The following is a 20,458-nucleotide window of genomic DNA, read 5'->3' as shown; positions in this document are numbered from 1 at the left end:
GGGACTGCATTAAACTGCAGAGCTTTTGTATGGCAAAAGACATAGCTAGTAAATTAATTAGGAAGCCTACAGAGTGGGAGAAGATCTTCACCAACCATACAACAGACAAAGGCCTCATATCTAAAATATATCAACAGCTCAAAAAATTGAATCAACCTAAAACTAATCTCCAAAGAAACAACCATCCCATTAAAAGATGGGCCAAAGACTTAAAGAGAGTCTTCTCTGAAGAAGAAACAAAAATGGCCTATAGACACATGAAGAAATGCTCAACATCTCAGGTCATAAAAGAAATGCAAATCCAAACAACTCTAAGATTCCACCTCACTCCAGTTAGAATGGCCAGGATCAGGAAAACTAATAGCAACAGATGCTGGAGGGGATGTGGCCAGGAGGGATTCCTACTACACTGTTGGTGGGAGTGCAAACTCATTCAACCTCTATGGAAAGCAGTATGGCAGTGCCTCAAAAGGCTAAACATAGAACTCCTCTATGACCCAGAAATTCTACTACTTGGCATTTACCCAACCATCCAGAAACTAGGGCATACAAAATCCACTAGCACAACAATGTTCATTGCAGCACTATTCACCATAGCAAAGATATGGAACCAACCTAGATGTCCCTCAGTTCATGAGTGGATCAACAAGACGTGGTATTTATAAACAATGGAATTCTATGCGGCTGTCAGAAAAAATGACATCAACCCATTTGTTAGGAAATGGAAAGTCTTAGAAAAAATCATATTAAGTGAAGTAAGCCAGACTCAAAGGAACTTAGGCTCAATGGTTTCCCTCATTTGTCATAATCAGTAAAAACGTTGGGCTCTACTAGCAGAAATTTGCAATAGAGCAAAACCTTGATACATAAGGCCATACAGTATGAAGCTAATTGAAAGGACCTTTAGGATATTGAAACAAAAACCATATAATGAATGATTGTTGTCCTTAATGCACTATGTTATCTCTCATCTCTTTTGCTGTCCCTTGGTTATCTCATATTGTTACAGTATCTCACTTCGTTATCTGATATATTGGATATATTTGTATTTGGTTATTTGAAATTGGATAGGGAAGGGGGGAAAACCAAGATGGGGGTTGGGAGGAGAGTAATGGGGACCAAGACATGTGAAAGGGTATCAATGTATGTGAATTAATGCACCTTCTATCTGGCAAATATCATGTAACCCTTTTATTAATTACAATAAAAAATATTTTAAAAAAACAGAAGGACAGTCATTTTTTTCCAAAATAAAAATCCATTTGGGATTTGATCCTATAGATCAATCTTGAATAAGGTAGAATTTAATGGAAAATAATTAATAGTTAAAGAAGGTGAAAGTATGAATTTCAAGCCTGGGCAACAATTTGGTTTTGTGTAGACTTGTCTTATGCAATGTTAACTACCAAAGAAAATGAGCAAAATCTGTGAAGTACAAGAATTGTACAAGCAGCCTAATAATGAGTTATAATAAAAAGTTCCTCTATGCAAAGCTCAAAACATGCATTGTCTATTTCCAATTCTTTAAAAACTGAGTTAAATTCCTTAACTATTTAGAAATCATAATATAAAATGATTAGTACTAATTATTACAATTGTCAGAATATGAGATGACTGCCACAAAAAAAGACCAGGAAACAAGGGAATAAATTTGTTAAAGTCTTCATAGAAATAAAATAAAAATTTCAAACAGTGTCAATGGGGTAAGTAAACAAAAGAGAGAAAAATGAGAAAAATTTTCCTCCTCATCTCTCATAGCCTCATTCATTTTTGTGAAGTGTATTTTTATGATTATAACTAATCATAACTAAAAATTATAACAAATGAAGTAGTTCATCCAACCAAACGAACAGGAAAAATCATCAACATGTGAATACTTAATATGACTGTATTCTTAGAAAACATAGGGAAAGCAAATGAGAAATGAGTAACAAAATATGAGTATTAAATAAAATAGCCAAATATGAAATAAAGTTCAAAACATTAATAGTTCTCATGTTTGCCCCCCAAACAGGCATTTAGAAAATCCAGTGGATGAAAACTGATCCCAACAGAATACAGTTAGGTTCTAAGATAGGCATTTGTAGAGAAAGAAAGAAATACAAATGAAATCCTTGTAAACATTATGATCAAGTACACAGTAAAGAACAATATATGAATAATTCCCCACCCACAATCTGTTTTTACAAGGTTAATTTACATCTTTTTGGAGTGAGGTCACAGGGGCATCATGATACCACTTCATGGTCTCTGTGAGCTCAAGGCACTTGCTGGTCCAAATCAAAATGCCCTGTTCCTCTTTGATCAGTTTTTGCTCATACATTCACAACTGTTCCTCCGCAGAAAAAGAACACAGGGATTCTGAGATCCCGTAGAATCAAAAAGATATCATGGGGCTGAGAAGACAAATGCTTCAGAGTAGAAAAGAAGGGTTTGGGCAAGCATAAATCAGAATAACCTGTTGGTCCTGAAGAGAGAGCCACTAAACCTAGACAGAGGGCTGCCTGAGTGCTTTGATGACTGATGAGTCAACCCCAGTTGGAGATGAGAGTTGCTCTAGCCAGGTTCAAAAAGTGAATGGGAAGAATGAGACTAAATCATCTAGAATAGCTGCAATAGTGAGAGCAGTGGACAGAAAAGCCTGCATTCGATGGGATTCGAATGCCATCTGGGGATTTCATTATAGAAGGGGAAGAGAAGTACTTTGAAAACACCTGTTTCTAATTCATCCAGTGAAAGTACCACCGTCGAAACTTTCACTATCTTCAGTGTCATTAATCAGATTTTCCCCAGGGAAATCTACACCCTACATTTACTTGCTGCTTGCTGGTCCAACACACAGTTCATTCTCCAGAAGTATTCTTTAGAGCTGGAGAGCATGGAAGCACATATTTTCTAACTTACCACCATGAATCTCCTGCAGACCTTGAAACAGAAATACAAGGCATGGCTAAGGAAGAGAAGGGGGTGGAGACCACTAGTTTATAATACAGCAAATATCTTAATATTTTTTCTATAGGAAGATGACTTTTATCTCACTCATAGACTTTTCCATATGCCATTTGTTTATTCAGAAACAAGCAGAAGTTCAAGCACTTTAGTCTGGAAACGTGTAATGGACAATTCTGTGCCCACAAGATTAAGATTGAAGTCTTAACGTCCACTGTAACTGGATTTGAAAATAGAGGCAATTTCAGGGAGGTATTTAAATTTAAGCGGTCACTTAAAAGATTAAGATAGAATGTATAATTGCATATTTAATGCTTAATTATCTATTTTTTCAAACCAAACAGGATCTACGAGCTCCGACCACTCAGGAGGCTGAGATCTAACGATTAAGTCCCCAAGCCAGCCCAGACAGATAAATCTGAGTGATGGTTTGTCTTTAATTAATTAGCAAAAAGCTGAAACTTAAGATCTAGTTCAAACGGTCAAGTGACAGCTGTGAGCTCAAGGGACTAAGTGCTATTTGAAATATCACTGCAATAGAGTTTCTTTTTTTTTTTAAAGGAAACTTCCAAAAATCCATTTGTTATGTGACTAAAATTTTCATTTAAAGATAAAATGTCAAGGATTGGATAATGATGTTTTCCTGTTACCCACCTATACCAGAGAGGCAGGAGAATGATGGTCTGAGGTTGGTCTAAGGTAAAAACACAGTATCCTATCTGAAAATTAACATAAAGCAAAAAAGAGACTGTGACTCTTGTATTAAAGTTTCTACTTAGCAAGCATGAGACGTTGTGTTCAAACCATAGACCGCTCCCCAAAATGCTACGTTTAAGAAGTTTACTCCTGAAATAACAATGAATGAACTGCTACTCATCTTTTCTTGTATCAATGTTTTAAGTTTGGAACTTGGGACATCTACTCAGCCAAGGCACTGGGAGATTAGACTAAGATAAGGTGGCTGTTTCCTAATAAAGAACACATCTAGGGAAGAATTGGTGATGGTGGAAGAAAAATCATTCTTGAGGGAAATGATCTTAAATTATCTTTCAGTTTAGATGATACTCTTTGGCTAGAATGGGTTTAATTATATTGTTTACTGTGAGACATAGATTCATCCATAGAGCAGATGGCTTTGAATTTCACATTTCATTTCATTTTCTTTTCTAAAAGCTCAATTCTTAACCAGACCAACCCAAACAGGAAGTCACCGTGCCCATTTCACAGGTGAGAAAGTAAACCTCAGAGAATTAAATTCTAAATCTAATGATGCACGTGTCAGGGGTGGAATTGAACCCTCTTTCACAGGATATTTACCTCTGAAATACTTTTGCCCCAGGCATAAGTTCCATGGTCAGGACATCCTCCATTGAGATAAACCCAAACTCGTTTTGTGTTGGGTTGTTTGTACAGGCTGCTCTGCTGGACTGCTTTATCTTTGGTTACAGTTGGAGACTTTGGCAGTGATTGCAGTTCTGGGACCTCAGAAAGCTGTGCCTGTCAGGAAAATCCCAAAGGATATTGCATTTAGAGAACTATTCCACATATGCAAGGAATGTGATGTACCCTAGGAATACCTTGTAAATTTAATATACTATGCTATATTAGTATTATTTTAGGAGATTTTAGGAAGCAGCAATGAAATGCATTAACCTCTCCTGTCACAGACTCATTGGTACATTCCTTTTTCTTCAATGAAACATTAAAGACAACAACAATCAACGGCATAATAATCATAGAGCCATCATTTTGGTGCACATCGAACTTCCCTTTATAATTTAGAGAAATTCAGGTATGTTTCTGGATTTCTGCATGCTGTTTCTCTGCATCTAACAAATGCGTTTTTGATTTAGAATCGCAACATCATTTCCTTTAAAAACAAAATAATTCTGAGTGTTGTCTAAGTCTTTATTTGTTATCTTTTAAAATTCACCAGCCACTCTACTACTTTGCCAGGTCTCTGCCATGCAGGTTTCCATCCTACTTAGCAGTTCAATGCTTTGCATTCATTCCCTGGTCAGTGATTTATCCTTCTTAACTTGGCAATAAGTCCTATTTCTAACAATGTCAGTTTGTATTTTTTTCTAGTAACCTTGACTTAGGCAGATGCCTAACATTTAGGTTGAACATATTTTAGGAATTTAAGGAAACCTATTAAATAGGAACATAGCATTTGATGGAAACCTTCACAAAGTAAAAGGTTTCCCTGGTCTCTATCCCCAGTCTTCTCTCAATAGCTGACCTTTCTCTTTTCAACATTTTTTTATGCCTGGCAATCCTGACTGATTAACCAATTGGACAGAAAGCACTTTTTCAATACCTCACTTTTGAATGTCTCCACTGCAATTAGTATTTTGCTCCTTGCTCCTTTTCCATATTGAGACATACCCTCAGGAGCCATGAGCAATGAAGCCATCCGGCTCAACTTGACTACACTTATTATAATTACTTTTCTACAGATCCACTGGGCCTTTTTCTCTTCTTTGTTAAGGTCATTATTTCTGGTCTCCATTCAAACAAAACAGATTTTCATATGAGCTGGCTTGTCTCTTTCATAGTTACTCTCCAAATGCCAATTTCAAGGCTTGGCATATGTTCCTATGGTCATAACTGACCAGATGCTAAGACAGTGTTAATAGCATAATTTTGAAAAATCCACATTGCACTGCTACATTCTTATAAAAGGTAGGAGAGACTTTAATGTCTGGAATCCTAGAGAGCATACCTCTGTAAGCCTTATACGTTCCATGAGTTTAATTTCCTCTGGGGTCTGTTCTGTCCAACCCCCTTCCACCACTACTGGCTGGGCAGGGCTTTTGGTGGGAATCATGGTGGCGGGGTGACGTATGGCTACTCGCCGCCCTGGGGAGGCAAGAAGTCTCTGAAAATGGTTGTTTCTGATGATAGGTCTTCCAAATTTCAAATAAGTTGGCTCAGCTCTCTGTCTATAAATTATTATTCCATCCAGGAGTATAGCCTAAAAATACTCAAAATATCATAAAAGCAAAGATGCTTTAGCTAGTCATATTTAACAATATCTCATCATAGGGGAGCCTGAGGCTGTACGTGGCCAGGACACACACCAACTCCGCAGATGGGAAAGAAGGATAACATGCTGACTTCCACCCTGGCCCCAGCCATGCTTGCACGTTATGGTTCAGCAGTTAATTTAGTCAAATAGAATTCATGACCTTATTTGGTCCCCATCATCCCTTCCAGTCTTGGAACATATGTTTTGTTCTCTTTGCTAATAATAAGCCTTTCCCCCACAATTAGCTTAGCAGCCTGGGGATTAAGTATTTCTAAAATAATATTAACCCAAGAGACAAGAACCCTTTTTTTCCTAGCTAATAATACCCCGTGAGCATGATTAGTTTCTGACACCTCTACAGTGCCCTTTACGCTATTAAGAAGCTGTGGTAAGAGAAAATATTTATTGAAATACTGTATTCTGGAATATCACAGACATAATTTAATAAGCATGGTAAAGTCAAATTTATGCATTCTTTCAAGAAGACCACTTAGAATCATTATAAAAGAGGTTTAAAAAGTCACACTTATGAAATTATTTTCTTGTTTTGCATTGAAGATATAGTTGGCCTTGAATCTCCAACTGAGATATAAATTTCTCAACTAAAAGTAATGTTTTATCTTGCATATTTCTTCCAGAAATAACAGCTGTGGGTCAGACATTGTATTGGATGACACAAAGACAAACATCTTTGAGTGAGACCCTGTGTCAAGTTTGGTAGGAAAGGCAAATGTTAAGAAAATGATTATAGCCATAAAGTGGGTTGTGTAATAGGATCTTGAAGAGAACATACCTGGAGACATTGACCTCATCAAAATGTCAGCAAAGTCTTCTTTAAGAAAGTAATATTTTAGGGCCGGGAGTTTGGCCTAGTGGTTAAAGTGCTTGCCTAGCATGCATGAAGAGCCGGGTTCGATTCCTCGGTACCACATACATAGAAAAAAGCCGGAAGTGGTGCTGAGGTTCAAGTGGTAGAGCTCTAGCCTTGAGAAAGTCCAAGGACAGTGCTCAGGCCCTGAGCTCAAGCCCAGGACTGGCAAAAAAAAAAAAGAAAGTAATATTTTAAACATGAGAATGGGTATCAATGTATGAGAAGTAATGCACCTAACTGGCAAATGTAACTGTAACCCCTCTATAGATAGCCTCAACATTTAAAAAAAGAAAGTAAGGTTTAGGTAGAAAAATAGTAGGACTATTAAAAGAAGACCAGGAGCATGTCTCATGTGGTAAAACACCAGCTGTGAGTAAAAGCTATTCAAAGGAAGGCGACTGCATTCCTGTCACCATTCCACCCTCAGCCCCCTCAGACAACATGGTATTTATTTTGTTAAGGTGCATTTAATTATTCAAAAGAGTTGAGATGAGTGGGGTAGAGATAGAAGAAGAGAATGACAGAAAGAGTGACACTGATCGAGACACACTGCAGACATAAACTGACATGTTGAATTGAAACCCCTTTGTGCAACCATTTACAGGTAATAAAAATAAATTTAATTTTTAAAAGGAAGGTGAAGCTCAGTTTTGTTGACAAAGTGCTCTTATTGTGTAGATCTTCAGATAAGGCTAAATACAAAAGTCTTTGGAAATAATCCAGTATTTGCAGAGGATGAACAATTTGTGTCTTATAACTCACCTTTACACAAATAGACCCGGCAACAAAATTAAATGGCAGCAGTGACTTTTTTGAGGAAACCAGAACTACATGCAATTAATAAACATTCACATGCAATTCATGAATGTGGATAAAGGATAATTAAACCAATCAGCCAATGAGTTATAGCGTAATGCTACTAGGTAATGTACTTTGCAAAACACTTCAGTGGTTTTCAACATAGACTCGTACTCAAGATAGTTTTTATCAACTTTTTTAATGGAATACAGATGACAATAGTTTATGGTATTATGTCTTTTAATGAATAGCATTCCAACAAGTGCATTATTTATAAGGTATCCTCAGCATTAAAATTTCTGTGAACTAAAGAGAGTTGAGCAATTGCTTACCATTTACACTGGTGATAGCTAGAGATTAAATGTAAGAACCAGGAAAATTTATTATACAAATTTACTCTTTGTCAACTTGTTTCTAATGGTCTTTAGCAAATGAATACAATTGCATCATAATTTCTATGAAGATACACTATGTCATCACAGTTTTAGTTTGGGGACAGGTTCTTATAATAATCTATTATTTGTGTAGGTAAGAATATCATAAATTAAAACTAAGAAAAAGTGGGTATAAATTATTTTACTTGATTATTACTTTCCCCCATATATCATATGCTATTTCAGATGAGATCATTGGTAGTCATAACAGCTATTAATGGAGCATCCCTCTTCTCTACTCCTAAGGTATAATTTCATGTGGAAGGAATCTCACTGATATTGTAAAGTGGAAACAAGGAAAATATGCTAAGAAACTGGCCCATTTTTTGCATGTTTTTTTTACCCTCTAGAAGCTGAGTAGCAAGAGTGTGTTACTGTTCTTTCATTTATGTCTCACTGGGAGAGTTCTCCTCATGGCCCTCCTTTGTTGAGAAACCCACATTGTTCAGCATCTTCTGTGTCTGGAAGAGTGAATCCACCCAGCTGAGGATTTCAGATAGAAGATTCACCTTGTTCTCATACTAAGCAGCCTTATCATTATAAGTAACAAAGATGATACTTCGGCTTAGTCTGCACTCCTGAGTTTTACTTAGCTTTAAGACCCCATGTAGGATAATAAGCTGCCTTTTAAGGAATCCTCATACCTAAAAGTTCAGATAGATAGAATTGTATAAACCTGGAGAAAATGAGAACCTAAAGGGCTACAACATGGAATTTCAGCCTTATCCTAAAAATAAAGGAATGCTGGAACGATTTTATGCCTGAAATACCATATGACCTTTGTATACCTGCTTGATCACTGTACCTTCAAAATATCATTACTATAAGAAAAAGTATTGTCAAGACTGGAAGCAGGAAGAAAAGTCAAAAAGCCATTCCAGTAATCTAGGGAACAGATGCTGTAAGCTTAAAGTGGGATACTGAAAGTGGAGATTAAGAGGTTAGAATTCATTTGAGATAAATTTAACAAATCAAATTAATAAGACTTTCTAAATATTTCTCAGGAAGGAAACAGGGAGGGTGATATTAAGAACGACTCCAGGGCTTCTGTGAAAGAACATATGGGTGGATGGTGATAGAATCCACTGCTAAAGGAAACAAAGAGATGTTGAAGTGAGGGGCATGAAAGCTTTAGTTTAAAAATGTCCATAAAACATTTAGTCTTCTTGTAGGAACAGGAAATTTTGGAAGTAGTAATAGATGCCTTTTACTTGAACCCTACCATCATTCCTTTGGTAAGAAATTTATAATGACCATTTTAAAGCAGAGTTGTCTTCTGCATTTAGAACTGTCTATGTTATTTACTAAAGACTCATATTCTTTTGACCCAAGACAGTACACATGTTCAGAAGTTGAATTACAGATTGTGTTGACTCTCAGATATGTCTATAGGGTATCATTTCTCTTATAAAGAGATTCTCTAAAACTCTCTTGTAATTCAATTGTTTGGGTAATATAATGTCAGCATTCTAAGACTTCCTGACAGAGAATAAAGAAGACATATAATGGCTATGACTAACATGTATTAGGCTGCATGAAACAGAGGGGTCTTTGGGATACTGAAACCAAGTTTTGAAGAGTTCAGTACTTCCTTTTCAGAAAAAGAAAAGAAAACTCAAAAAAAGTTCAAACACAACTTGTCAGTGATACCCAAGGAATGACTATAAAGTGGTTTTGCTTAAAAAAATTTAAAAGAACTAAAACCTATAAAACCCATGAAATATTAAGTCAGGTTTTACTTCACCAGCATTAAGAGATAGTCATATTTTTTAGTGTTTATGTAAGTTATTTAGTATTACTTTTAGTATAAAATTTGCAAATATAAAGTCAGCACTACAAGGCTAAGCTTTAAAACTCCAATAGATTTTAGAATTTGCTCACAAGAATTAATGTAGGACAATATTTATATAATACTTAATGGTTAAATAAGACATTTATATATAATTGTAGATTATACTTGGAGTTAAATGGAGATGTCTAGTTTAGCTCATACTGACCTTTTAACAGTCTCATTTTGTGTTTCATTGTATCTAAATCAGCCAAAAGTTTGTCCTTTCTCAGCCAGTTCCGTTTCTCTACTTGTTCTCGTTTCTGTAAAGCTAATATAATAAAAATGCATGATATTTTATCTTGCTTTCCTTTATCAACAATCATTTATCATGAACACCAATAATTTATAAAGAACTTTCTGCTTCAAGAAATATATTCAATTAGAAACAAGTAATTAAAAGGTAAGGGTCATTAAAAAGAAACCTCATTTGAAAGATGACAGGGCTTAAGGCATTTTTTATGGAATGGAAGGAGAAAAAAGAATGGTGCTGTTTTATTATATAGATTTACCATATGCAATACCCATATTTTATTTTCCACTTCCACAAACTATTTGGAGGTGATGAAAGCCTGGCTTGGAACCCATTCATTTTTTAAATATCCACCTAGTGCCTAAAGGGTACAATTCTTAAAAATGAAAATGTGCAGACAGGTCGTCCTCAGTGTGAATTAAACTCATTTGTTATTTTCTAATATATACCATTATTCTCAGTCTTATAGACCAAGGATCTCTTTATCAACTAAATTAGACATTTCTCCACGCAGAATACTCCATTCCAGTAAGAAAAAGCAGTCAATTGTGCAAATATGGGGCCATTGCTATCCTTGTACATACATTAATTGATGAACTGCATGTTGTTTTGCATAAATGTGATATTATGTTGACATTCTGCCTATTTAATTCATTTTTTTACAAATTCATTTTCTGACAAAATCTGTTTCTCCCCCCCCTGTTTATAAACTGGCTTAAAGTAATGCAAAATAAGAAACTCACCATTTGGAGGTAGAAATGGCTCACCACAAGATACCCAGATGGAAATAGGATTTCTGAGAACCAGAGTGAGCAAAACCTCATCTACACCATCCAAACTATCACATTTTCCAGGCCCTTGAAATAGTTTGTTTTTCACTTTCATTATTGCGTTTTCTGGAAAAGAAATAACACATTTTCAATGAGTAAAGGAAGACATGCCTTCCAAGTTTGTTTATGAAAAATACCTCATTAATGACTTTAAATAGAAGACATCAGTAGTAAAGATCATAAATCTTGTTGCTCTCTTAGTATATCAGGGATAGAAATCTCACACAAAGAAAGCTACTACTAGCAAGATTTCCTTTCATTACAAAATGCTTAAAGACACAAGTATCTGCCCTCACATTAGAACACGGCCCACAAAGATGGATCTTATTATATGATGGACTCAAGTTTCTGGAAGTTGATTATTGGAATATGCAAACAAAAGATGTTCCATGAAGTAGCTACATGAGCAAATGTGTTTTGTTAATTTTATGGAATTCGGTGTTTTCAATGCTAAATTTACATTATTTTTTTCATATTTGTTCTTTTGCAAGGTAAAGTCATTATGAAAATCTTACTGAAACTCAGAACCACTTATCAGCCCTTGACTGGGACTGAAAAATTCTAACAAAAATCAAATGAAAAAATATCACATTAGCATTTTCATGACTGAACGTGATTAGAACCAGAAAATAATTGTAGACTATAGCCAACCTTTCATATTTTCCATAGCTGTCTCTCCTTTTCCAACAGGAGCTCCATCATTCTTCTGTTCCTCGCTGCCTCTTTGGATATGAGCTTCATCTAGAGCCCATACAACCAAATCGTGCAGGGTATGGATTGTGGTTCCATCTCGGGTGTATATTTTTGAGACTGTTCTAGCAAGTCCAAGCTGCTCCATGCATTCTGTAAGAAGCTACATAACACAACTGTAAAGGACTGATGTGGAAAAAATGAGAGCCCTGAGAAGAATAATAAACATCTGGCAATTCTAGAAATTTAGGGAAAATGCTTTTATGTTTGGGTAGTAGAAATCTGAGTGACTAGTGATCTTGATCTTTACATAGTAAGGCTTTTTATATGATTGACCTACCTCATCCCACAACATTAGGCTAATCCAGCTGTAAAAATATTTTGTTCTAGAATTTTCATTCAGCAGTAGTGTATGCTAGTACATGGTCAGCATATGAGTATTTTATAAAAGGTCTTTAACCTAGAAATCTTCTTTCAATGTTGAATTGAAACTCCTTTGCACAACTATATAGATAATTTTTGAAAAATCTATTTTCCTTTTTTTGTTTCACCAGGTATAAAACTGCAGGATTTTGGGTGGATGAACAGCTTTAAATAAATGAATACAGTTTTAAACAAGAACTTACATGTACTAACTACTGTCACTTTTATAGATAGATAGAAATTGGGATGGAAGGTTAATTTTTTTCCAAAATCTTTCTTGGAGTTACTAACTCTTATACTTTGCATAATCCAATGTAGAGAGATCTCTTAATTTAAAAATCTATTTGACCAAAGGAATTGGTGAAAAGGGGTGTGTGTGTGTGTGTGTGTGTGTGTGTGTGTGTTTGCTTGCACAGCCTGGTGTATAACTCCATGTTATAGTTAACATCACTAGTAAAATGCATTATTAAAATCATTAATCAGAGAATGTATAGACAGGACAAACATTAAACAATGGAAGAACCAAGCTGGGTTTGGGCCTGGGCTTTTCCTCTCTTCCAATAACTATACAGCTGCTAAGGCAGACACATCTCATTCCAGAGTAGCTAGAATTAGACTCTTCCCCAAAGCCTGTATGCAAAGAAATAACATTTAAAAATCTGATATCTTGATCTCATCAATTTTAATTGGTAGCTTTGTTGAGGACATTTATCACTCCATCTCACTGTATTTTGTTGAATTACCACTATCATTACCTCTGAGGATGCAAAGCCCAATTAAGTGACAGTCATTTACCATGGGGAATGTTTTAGCCACAATTAACTTTCCATTGCGGTATCCTTCCCCATTTCTGTATGCAATTATCTTCACTGGCTGCTGGTGCAGAGTTGCCACACCTCCGTGAGCCACAGCCCGCGTGCAAGTCTTCATCCGTAAGGATAACAGACGTTCTTCATAATAACTTAGAGTTTTCTCAGCCTCATCAGATGATAAATCAACCTGATTTGTTGAAAAAAATTATATGAACACAGTTTTCTTTTAGTTTTGCAACTCTGCCAAATTTCAATCCTCAATCTATTCACTTAATGAATATATGTGTATGTGGTAGTAAATTTTGTGAAGCTAAACTTGTATACTAGAGATTCTTCATGCCATAGTAGGAAGGATTTGGTGTCAGAATTCTTGCTTTCTTTTGAACCCTGTCATTGAGCTACAACGTGGCTTGTAGGAATCTGGCTTGTGGGTTTTGCCCTCTCTGTGTTTTATTTTGTCTCGTCTTGTTTTGCCTGGGAGGTGAAGGAATTTTTTTGTATGTGTAGGTCATGGGGCTTGAACTTGGTCTGGCACTGTCCCTGAGCGCTTCACCTCAAGGATACTGCCCTACCTTTGAGCCAAGCCCCATTTTCCATTTTCTAGAGGTTAATTGGAGACAAGAGTCTCAGGTCCTTTTGTGCCAGGGCTGGCTTTGAACCTTGGTCCTCAGATCTCAGTCTCCTGAGTAGCTTGGATTACAGGAGTGAGCCACCATGCCAGGCTGGGAATTTTTTGTTGTTGTTCTTGTTTCTTCTGATTTTTCTTGATAACAAATGATGGAAGAAGATACTAGAGCCAAATCAACCTAAGTAAGGGGATATTAACATTATAGATATTCTCTGAAATGTTAACTTTGGGAGACTTTCACTCTATGGTGTGATGTATTAATGAATGAGGCATGGAATGTGGCTGTGGGCAGGGCTCTTTGGCTTTCCTTTGGTATGTAGGACCCAGCCCTGTGATGGGAGCTGTCTGAGGTGTTCAACACTGTGCATTTTCTCCAACCAGCTCTTATCCTCAGGCTTCCCAGAGGATGCATCCTTTTTTCTTTTGGGATAACTGTTCAGTTGACAGTTACAGCAGTGTGTTACGGCTCCACCCCACCATGTGGATTGAGATTAGGAGAAAAAGGAAGTGAATCTGGGAATGGCTCTCCAGGACACCAAGCTGGCAGGCTGTCTACATTTAAGAATCGACTTTTATTCAGCTATATAATTTTCTTCAATTCTTTCTTGGGATTTTTAAAACAATAATAGTTCCATTTGAAATTAAGATCCCAAGAAAGTGGCAATGTATGGATTAACTCCCCTCCTCCAAGAGCCTAAGGTAGTATTGGGCATAGATGTGTGATTTTAGGCACCCAAAGTAACAGCAAATTAACAACATGTCAAATTCTTCCACACACTCTCCAAACTCATAAAAAAGAGGTTAGCCTGTGGATATAAACAGGAAAAAGTAGAGTTAAGTAAAGAGTTATTTCTACATCTAAAACCACACAAGAAATACCAATGGGAGGTGTCAGCAAATTAAAGTGGCTAAAGTGCCCAATCAACTTCTAAGGGTGGATTGAACTATTAATAGATGATATATTTTAAATAACAATGGGGGAAGAAAGGAAATTATGCAGGCAGAATGGTAAAGGTGGATCTGAGGTAGATGAATTGCACAGGCAATGAATACATCAAAGCTCCAGAAAGTTTCCAAATTATTGCCACATATGCATTAGCAGGGCCAAGACTAGTGCATACCTTTGCCACACTGATGACCTTGAAAGGCCCTCGAGACAAGGACTTCTGAGTCTTAGAACCAGAAGCGCAGAGGAATGGAACTCCTGGAAGCAATGGTTTCAGACCCTTCTCTGCTCTCATGCATCTTCCGCAAGTCTGGCAAAGCATTGTTTTCCTCTTTTCACCAGGTGAAAGATAGTAATATCCCTAACACAAGAGACAAAGACATTTATGTAAGTACATCTGAATTATGATAGCATTTCCAGAGTACACATGACATAATAAGGCATGTGCTTCCATCATCAAATTTGAAAGCGCAATATAAATGCATTATTTTGCTCCCTAACAATAGCGTTTTGAGGAAGATATTTCCGAATAATAAAATGACAAGTCAACACCAGAGAAATGGCAGGACCAGATTCAAGGCAGGAAATCTACAATATAAGCAGGGGACTCTCAGAATAAAGGAATCATGTTAGAACAAGTATTCCTGGCTCAGAGAGGGACAATGTGAACCTGACACAAAAAGGGAAGCATTTTGATTGTTTGAGTATGCAAAATCCCGAGTTCACAATGATGCTATGAGTAAAAATAAAAACCAAACAAATAAAACACAAAACCAGGGCTGGGAGTTTGGCTTAGTGGTAGAGTGCTTGCCTAGCATGCACAAAGACCCGGGGTCGATTCCTTGGTCCCACAGAGCCAAAAGTGGTGCTATGACTCAAGGGGTAGAGCTTCAGTGCTGAGAAAACCCAAGGACAGTGCTCATGCCCTGAGCCCAAGCCCAGTACTGGCAAATAAATAAAAATATATTTAAAAAAACCCAAAACCACAAGTTCCTGGACACCAATGGAAGTAAAATGGGACCCATTTAAACCCTGAAAAATGGCAGTTACAGCATGTAGCAGATTGTTTCCAAAGATGCCCACAATAAGAACATTCCAACCCTGATTGCATGCCATGGGAGGAGGGCCAGTAGTGGGATTTGAACTCAGGTCCCTGCATTTGTTAGGCTAATGTTGAACCATTTGAGCTACATCTCACCCCTAGTTTTTGTTAGTTCTCATTGAGGCAGATTTTCTCAAACTTTTCTGTCTAGCTTGCCTTGAAGTCTTTAGCTCTTCAATTGTTCTCTGAGCTGTCTGAGTAGGATTACTAGTATGAGCCAGAACCAGGCAAAAAAAATATTTTTTTGGTGCTATCGGGGTTTGAACTAAGGGCATCACACCTGTGTAATCCCTCTGCCATTCAGACCAGGCTTCCAGTCCTCTATGCCATTTTGAAATACGATTTTGCTGCTCTTGCACTAAGATGTAAAGTTTCCTTCTTTCTACCTTCTTCCCTTGAATATGAACACAACCCAATGTAGCACTAAAAGATGCCAGACAAGCAAATACTCAAAAGAAATTGCCACTACGCGGCTTGTTCTGTTTTGACTACAATTATTAACTTCAAAATCAGAATGTGAACAAACTTGAGGTACCCTCCTCAAGAAACTAAGACATCAGAGAACCACTGCCTCCAGCTAATAATGTACCGATTACCAGGTCTGTCAGGGCAGCCATCCTTGATTAGTCCTCATGGAACTACTAACCAATTAACTAACTACCAGAGTTCTATTAGAGTTGATAATTGCCAAAAATAATTGGAATTACCCAGCTAAGATCAGCCCAGCATATATTGCTAGCTCACGGACACATATATGTGATTAAACTTAAGTCAGTATGCCATACTGCAAATGGTATGGGAACCAGATGGAAAGAATTGAACACTTGAACACCAATTCTTTCCCCTATAAACTCTCTCCTACACCTTTCCCCCATAAACCATATTTTAGGGTAATCAAACATCTAGTTGATGAGGTAATCTTCTTTCTTACACCAAATGTTCAGCTAACAAATGAAGAAAACAATACATTAAGGATGCACTTATATTGAAAAAAAAGAAAACAATATGTTCAACAACACTGTCTTTTTTAAAAGACAAAATTATGACTTTGAGAAGTGACTGTAGATTTTTTTAATATGAGCTTGAGTTGAAGTAACCTGAATCAACTAATACCATTTAAAAATGGAAAATCTAGGCATTGCTTGAAGAGTGCTGAATATGAGATACACAGGAAAACCTAAGAAGGTTGTTGCCAAAATGCTACTCAAAAATCTAGTTACAATTCTAGTGCCCAATTCCATTGGCAAAAATTATGGGGATAGAGAAACAAGACAAAGTGTGTGAATGGGTAAGAAAACAAACAAATATAGAATCTTCTACTAAAAGGGGACCCAGAGTATGCAATAACATGTCACCTTGGTGCCTTGTTTGAATCTTGACTCAAATCAACAAACCATAAAAAAGAATTTTTAGGACAAGATGGGAAACTTGCTTAAGATTAGAATATTCTATAACTGGAAAGTTATTAATTTAATTACCTATGATAAGGGTAATATGATTTGTATTCAAAAATCTTAGAGAATAGTTGAATGTTCAGGCAAAACAATGTCATGTCTGGGAGAACAACACATGACAAAATCTTGATAATAGTTGAATCTGCATATAGGTAAATTAAAACTCATTGTATTAGTCTCCCAATTTTGGAACATGTATGGAAGCAATACAACAAGCAATAAGTACCAATCAATTCCTTTCACTCTTCATAACTTTCCTTAACTATTCACTAACCAGAATCACAGAATCCGGGTGACTTCACAAAATATTCAGGGTGGAAGCTGTGCATAGTGGCACATGCCTGCACCCATAAGGCAGAGGCAGTAACATGGCAAGATTACCTTGGGCTACAGAGCAACACCTTGTCTGAAAAGAAATTTTAAAAAAGAATTCATCATTATGTGAGAAGTAATGCACCTACTATTTGGTGAATGTAACTGTAACCCCTCTATACGTTACCCCTACAATAAAAAATTAAATTATATTAAAAAAAAGAGTTTGACCTGTATGAAGTTTCCTTTTGGAGGAAAAATGTTTCCTGCTTTATTGATTATCCAGTTTTTCTTTTATTTTGGGGAAGAGGAAAGAACTTACTGGTTGATCAATATTTTCTTTGATGATGGATGATGTGCATATGCCAGCTAAATTTGCTGATGTGATTTCCTTATCCAGTGCAGTGCTATGAAAGGCCATAAAGGCTTTCATGTTTTCCTTGTAATGCCACTTTTGATTGGCAGCTCCATTGTTATGTGGCTTATATTTCTGAAAACAAAAAGAGATAAGTATTTAATCAAATAGGTAATTTTATGTGCTACCAAGAGTTTGTATAAGTTCAGAAAATATGAATAATTATTCATAACTATACTATGCAATAATTAGTGTGTTGATATTTGTGCAATTACATCATCATTTAGAAAATCAATGTCACAAAATAAATACAATTTGGTAACTTTTTTCACTTAGAAATGTCATGAATCAAAAAAAAAAGAATCAAAAAAAAAAGAAATGTCATGAATCTATTTCTGAAGATTTTCTATCATTTAATCTTAGAGATATTTGATTTTACTAATAGCTAATAATTCAACATGTGAGCTATTTCTTAAAATTTCCTTATAAAAAGTATAATAGTGCAGATATCTGTATAAACCTATGATAACTTCTTACGACAAATATAAAAAAGTTAAGTTGTTGAGAAAATATAATCATTTCTAATGACTATATTACATCAGAATTTTTTATAGAGGGAATATCTTTTTTTTTAATTTTTGGTCAGTACAATGACAAGGCCTCACATTCCACTTCTAGCTTTTTGTCAGTTAATTGGTGATATGAGTCCAAGATTTGTCTGCCCAGGCTGAATTTGAACTTTAATCCTCTCATCACAGCCTTTAAGTAAGTAGGTTTACAGGCATAAGCCATTAAGAAATGGTTAAAGAGAATATTTTACTTTATGCTTCCACCAATTGTGTATGAAATTATCTACTTTTTTATATTTGCAGATGGCACATTTGCCTAAATGCTTACTAAGTGTATAAATCACACCTTGTTGATGTTTTCACTATTAAAATATTTTTATTTACACATTAGTTGTACAAGGGAGATTTTCACCTAACAATTACATACTTCATATTTTATTTTTAATTATTCTGATTCTATTCAAGGTGGTTTGTTTTTTTCTAAGAACATTTAGTTAAATTAGTAATAGAAACAGAGTATTTATTCTAATTAAAAGTGTTGGCACAAATATGGCTAAAGAAATAGTTTTAATTTTACAGACCTTAACCAATACATAAATTCTAACTAATTATACCATGACACCTCAAGATTCTTTATAATTTATAACACCTAGTTTACCAGGTGAGCAATTAGAAGCAAAGAAGAAAATAAATGAGTCCTAAGAACTGACCTAACCGATCAGACAAAAGACCTCCCTCAGAGTTCTACAAGTTGTCTGTATTTCCAAGGAATAAGAAAAGGTCTGGAAGTATTAAATTAACATGCATAATTTTATTATTTTAGTATCAACTTTATTTTCTCATAAACTGATTACTTCAATGAGCAAAAAAAAATGAAGCACTAACAAAAGAAAAAAATCTTGAAAGGTAATCCAAATTAGTTAAAGATTAAATTTAGTACTTACAAAATGAGAACCTGAGGGAACTGATTAAGGTGTTACTTGTTTATTTTTTCTGGTTTTTAAAAATGTTTTATTATCTCTTAGGTATACAAAAGAGTTAAGCGTTTATGAGTACCATGTATCTTGACCAATGGCATCCCTTTCAACAGCCTCATCCACCTCTTCCAACCCATACACTGAGATGACTTTGCACCCTTGGGTTACATATTTTTTTCTTATTGTTCAGTAATTGAACAAAGGAATTGCCATTTTACCAAGTAATTTATGATTCAATGCCCATGTTACTCTTTTCAACATTCTCACCCATCCCTCTCAACCTGCCTCTTCCCTTACGTTTCTTAATTTTGTAAGATATATGTTGAATTCTTCATTGTAATTTTATAAAAACTGACTAAGGCACTACTTTTGCCTCTATGTGAGATTTTATCTCACAGTGGTCTATGCTGAGGTACCTGATAGAATAAAATGCAATGTTATGTATGTTGTGTCTCTCAGCATCTTTTTTTTAGACCCTATTTATCACGAAGACAGAAGATGTAATTAAGCTCTGGTATTTGTCCAGATTGCTATGTCTCACTTTTGGATTCAGGGCCTGCAAAACAAGTTGCTTCAGTGCTATTAAAAACACAAATTAAACAAATGTTATTTGGAGACAATTATTCTGTTCAAGGATAGAAAAGATAGAAAATGCTGTTCAGGGTTTAGAAAGTAATACAGAGTAGAAATGCTTCTAAGCATTCAGATGTCTTAGCCAGAAAAGGAAATATATTTATGAGTGATTTTATTATTACAATGCCAGACAGATGTGAAAAAATGAGAACTTCTTGGGGTTTTGCCTCAAACAGAATGAAGCCAGGGTTCTCTGGAGTTTCTCAAAAAAAATATGGCTATAAGAATTTTCAGAATTGTATTAAAAGTGTACTACAAATGGGTTCTTTTGTCGAATTAACAATGTGGACTCATGTCCTCAAAAAAGACCTTCCTCATCAGATTCTCCTCCTTTAGTTTCCAGGGGTGTGTATGTGAGAGGGGCTTGTGGATGTTTTCTATGATCCAATTTAGGTGCATCTAATAGGCATTCACGTAGACTCACGCATTCTGCCTGGACAATCTCTCCTATGCATGTTGGGTTTGATTTCAGTAACTAGCATAGAACTTGACTTGCAGCAAGCCTATCACCATTTGTTGGATTAAACTAAATTGAGAGATACAGCAACATGCTCAATTCGAAA

The 20,458-nt window shown here is 35.8% G+C and overlaps 1 protein-coding gene across 1 annotated transcript in view; it reads right to left on the bottom strand.

The window, feature by feature from the left end:
* The window catches only part of LOC150053023 (doublecortin domain-containing protein 1-like), a 123,110-nt gene that overhangs the window by 12,271 nt on the left and 90,381 nt on the right, over positions 1 to 20,458 (bottom strand). The window contains exons 11-18 of the mRNA XM_090347957.1: positions 17,684 to 17,851; positions 14,669 to 14,854; positions 12,903 to 13,106; positions 11,646 to 11,847; positions 10,908 to 11,060; positions 10,081 to 10,182; positions 5,675 to 5,811; positions 4,267 to 4,446 (exon numbers count right to left, since the gene is read on the bottom strand). Of these exons, the coding sequence (XP_090204083.1) occupies positions 4,267 to 4,446; positions 5,675 to 5,811; positions 10,081 to 10,182; positions 10,908 to 11,060; positions 11,646 to 11,847; positions 12,903 to 13,106; positions 14,669 to 14,854; positions 17,684 to 17,851 (1,332 nt within the window). The remainder of the gene's footprint in view (positions 1 to 4,266; positions 4,447 to 5,674; positions 5,812 to 10,080; positions 10,183 to 10,907; positions 11,061 to 11,645; positions 11,848 to 12,902; positions 13,107 to 14,668; positions 14,855 to 17,683; positions 17,852 to 20,458) is intronic.

This window comes from Megascapheus bottae, chromosome 16, assembly GCF_031878675.1.
Source record: "Megascapheus bottae isolate mThoBot1 chromosome 16, mThoBot2.hap1, whole genome shotgun sequence".
NCBI lineage: Eukaryota > Metazoa > Chordata > Mammalia > Rodentia > Geomyidae > Megascapheus > Megascapheus bottae.
Note: the sequence above shows the minus strand (reverse complement) of the source record. Positions and strands in the feature narration are given on the sequence as shown.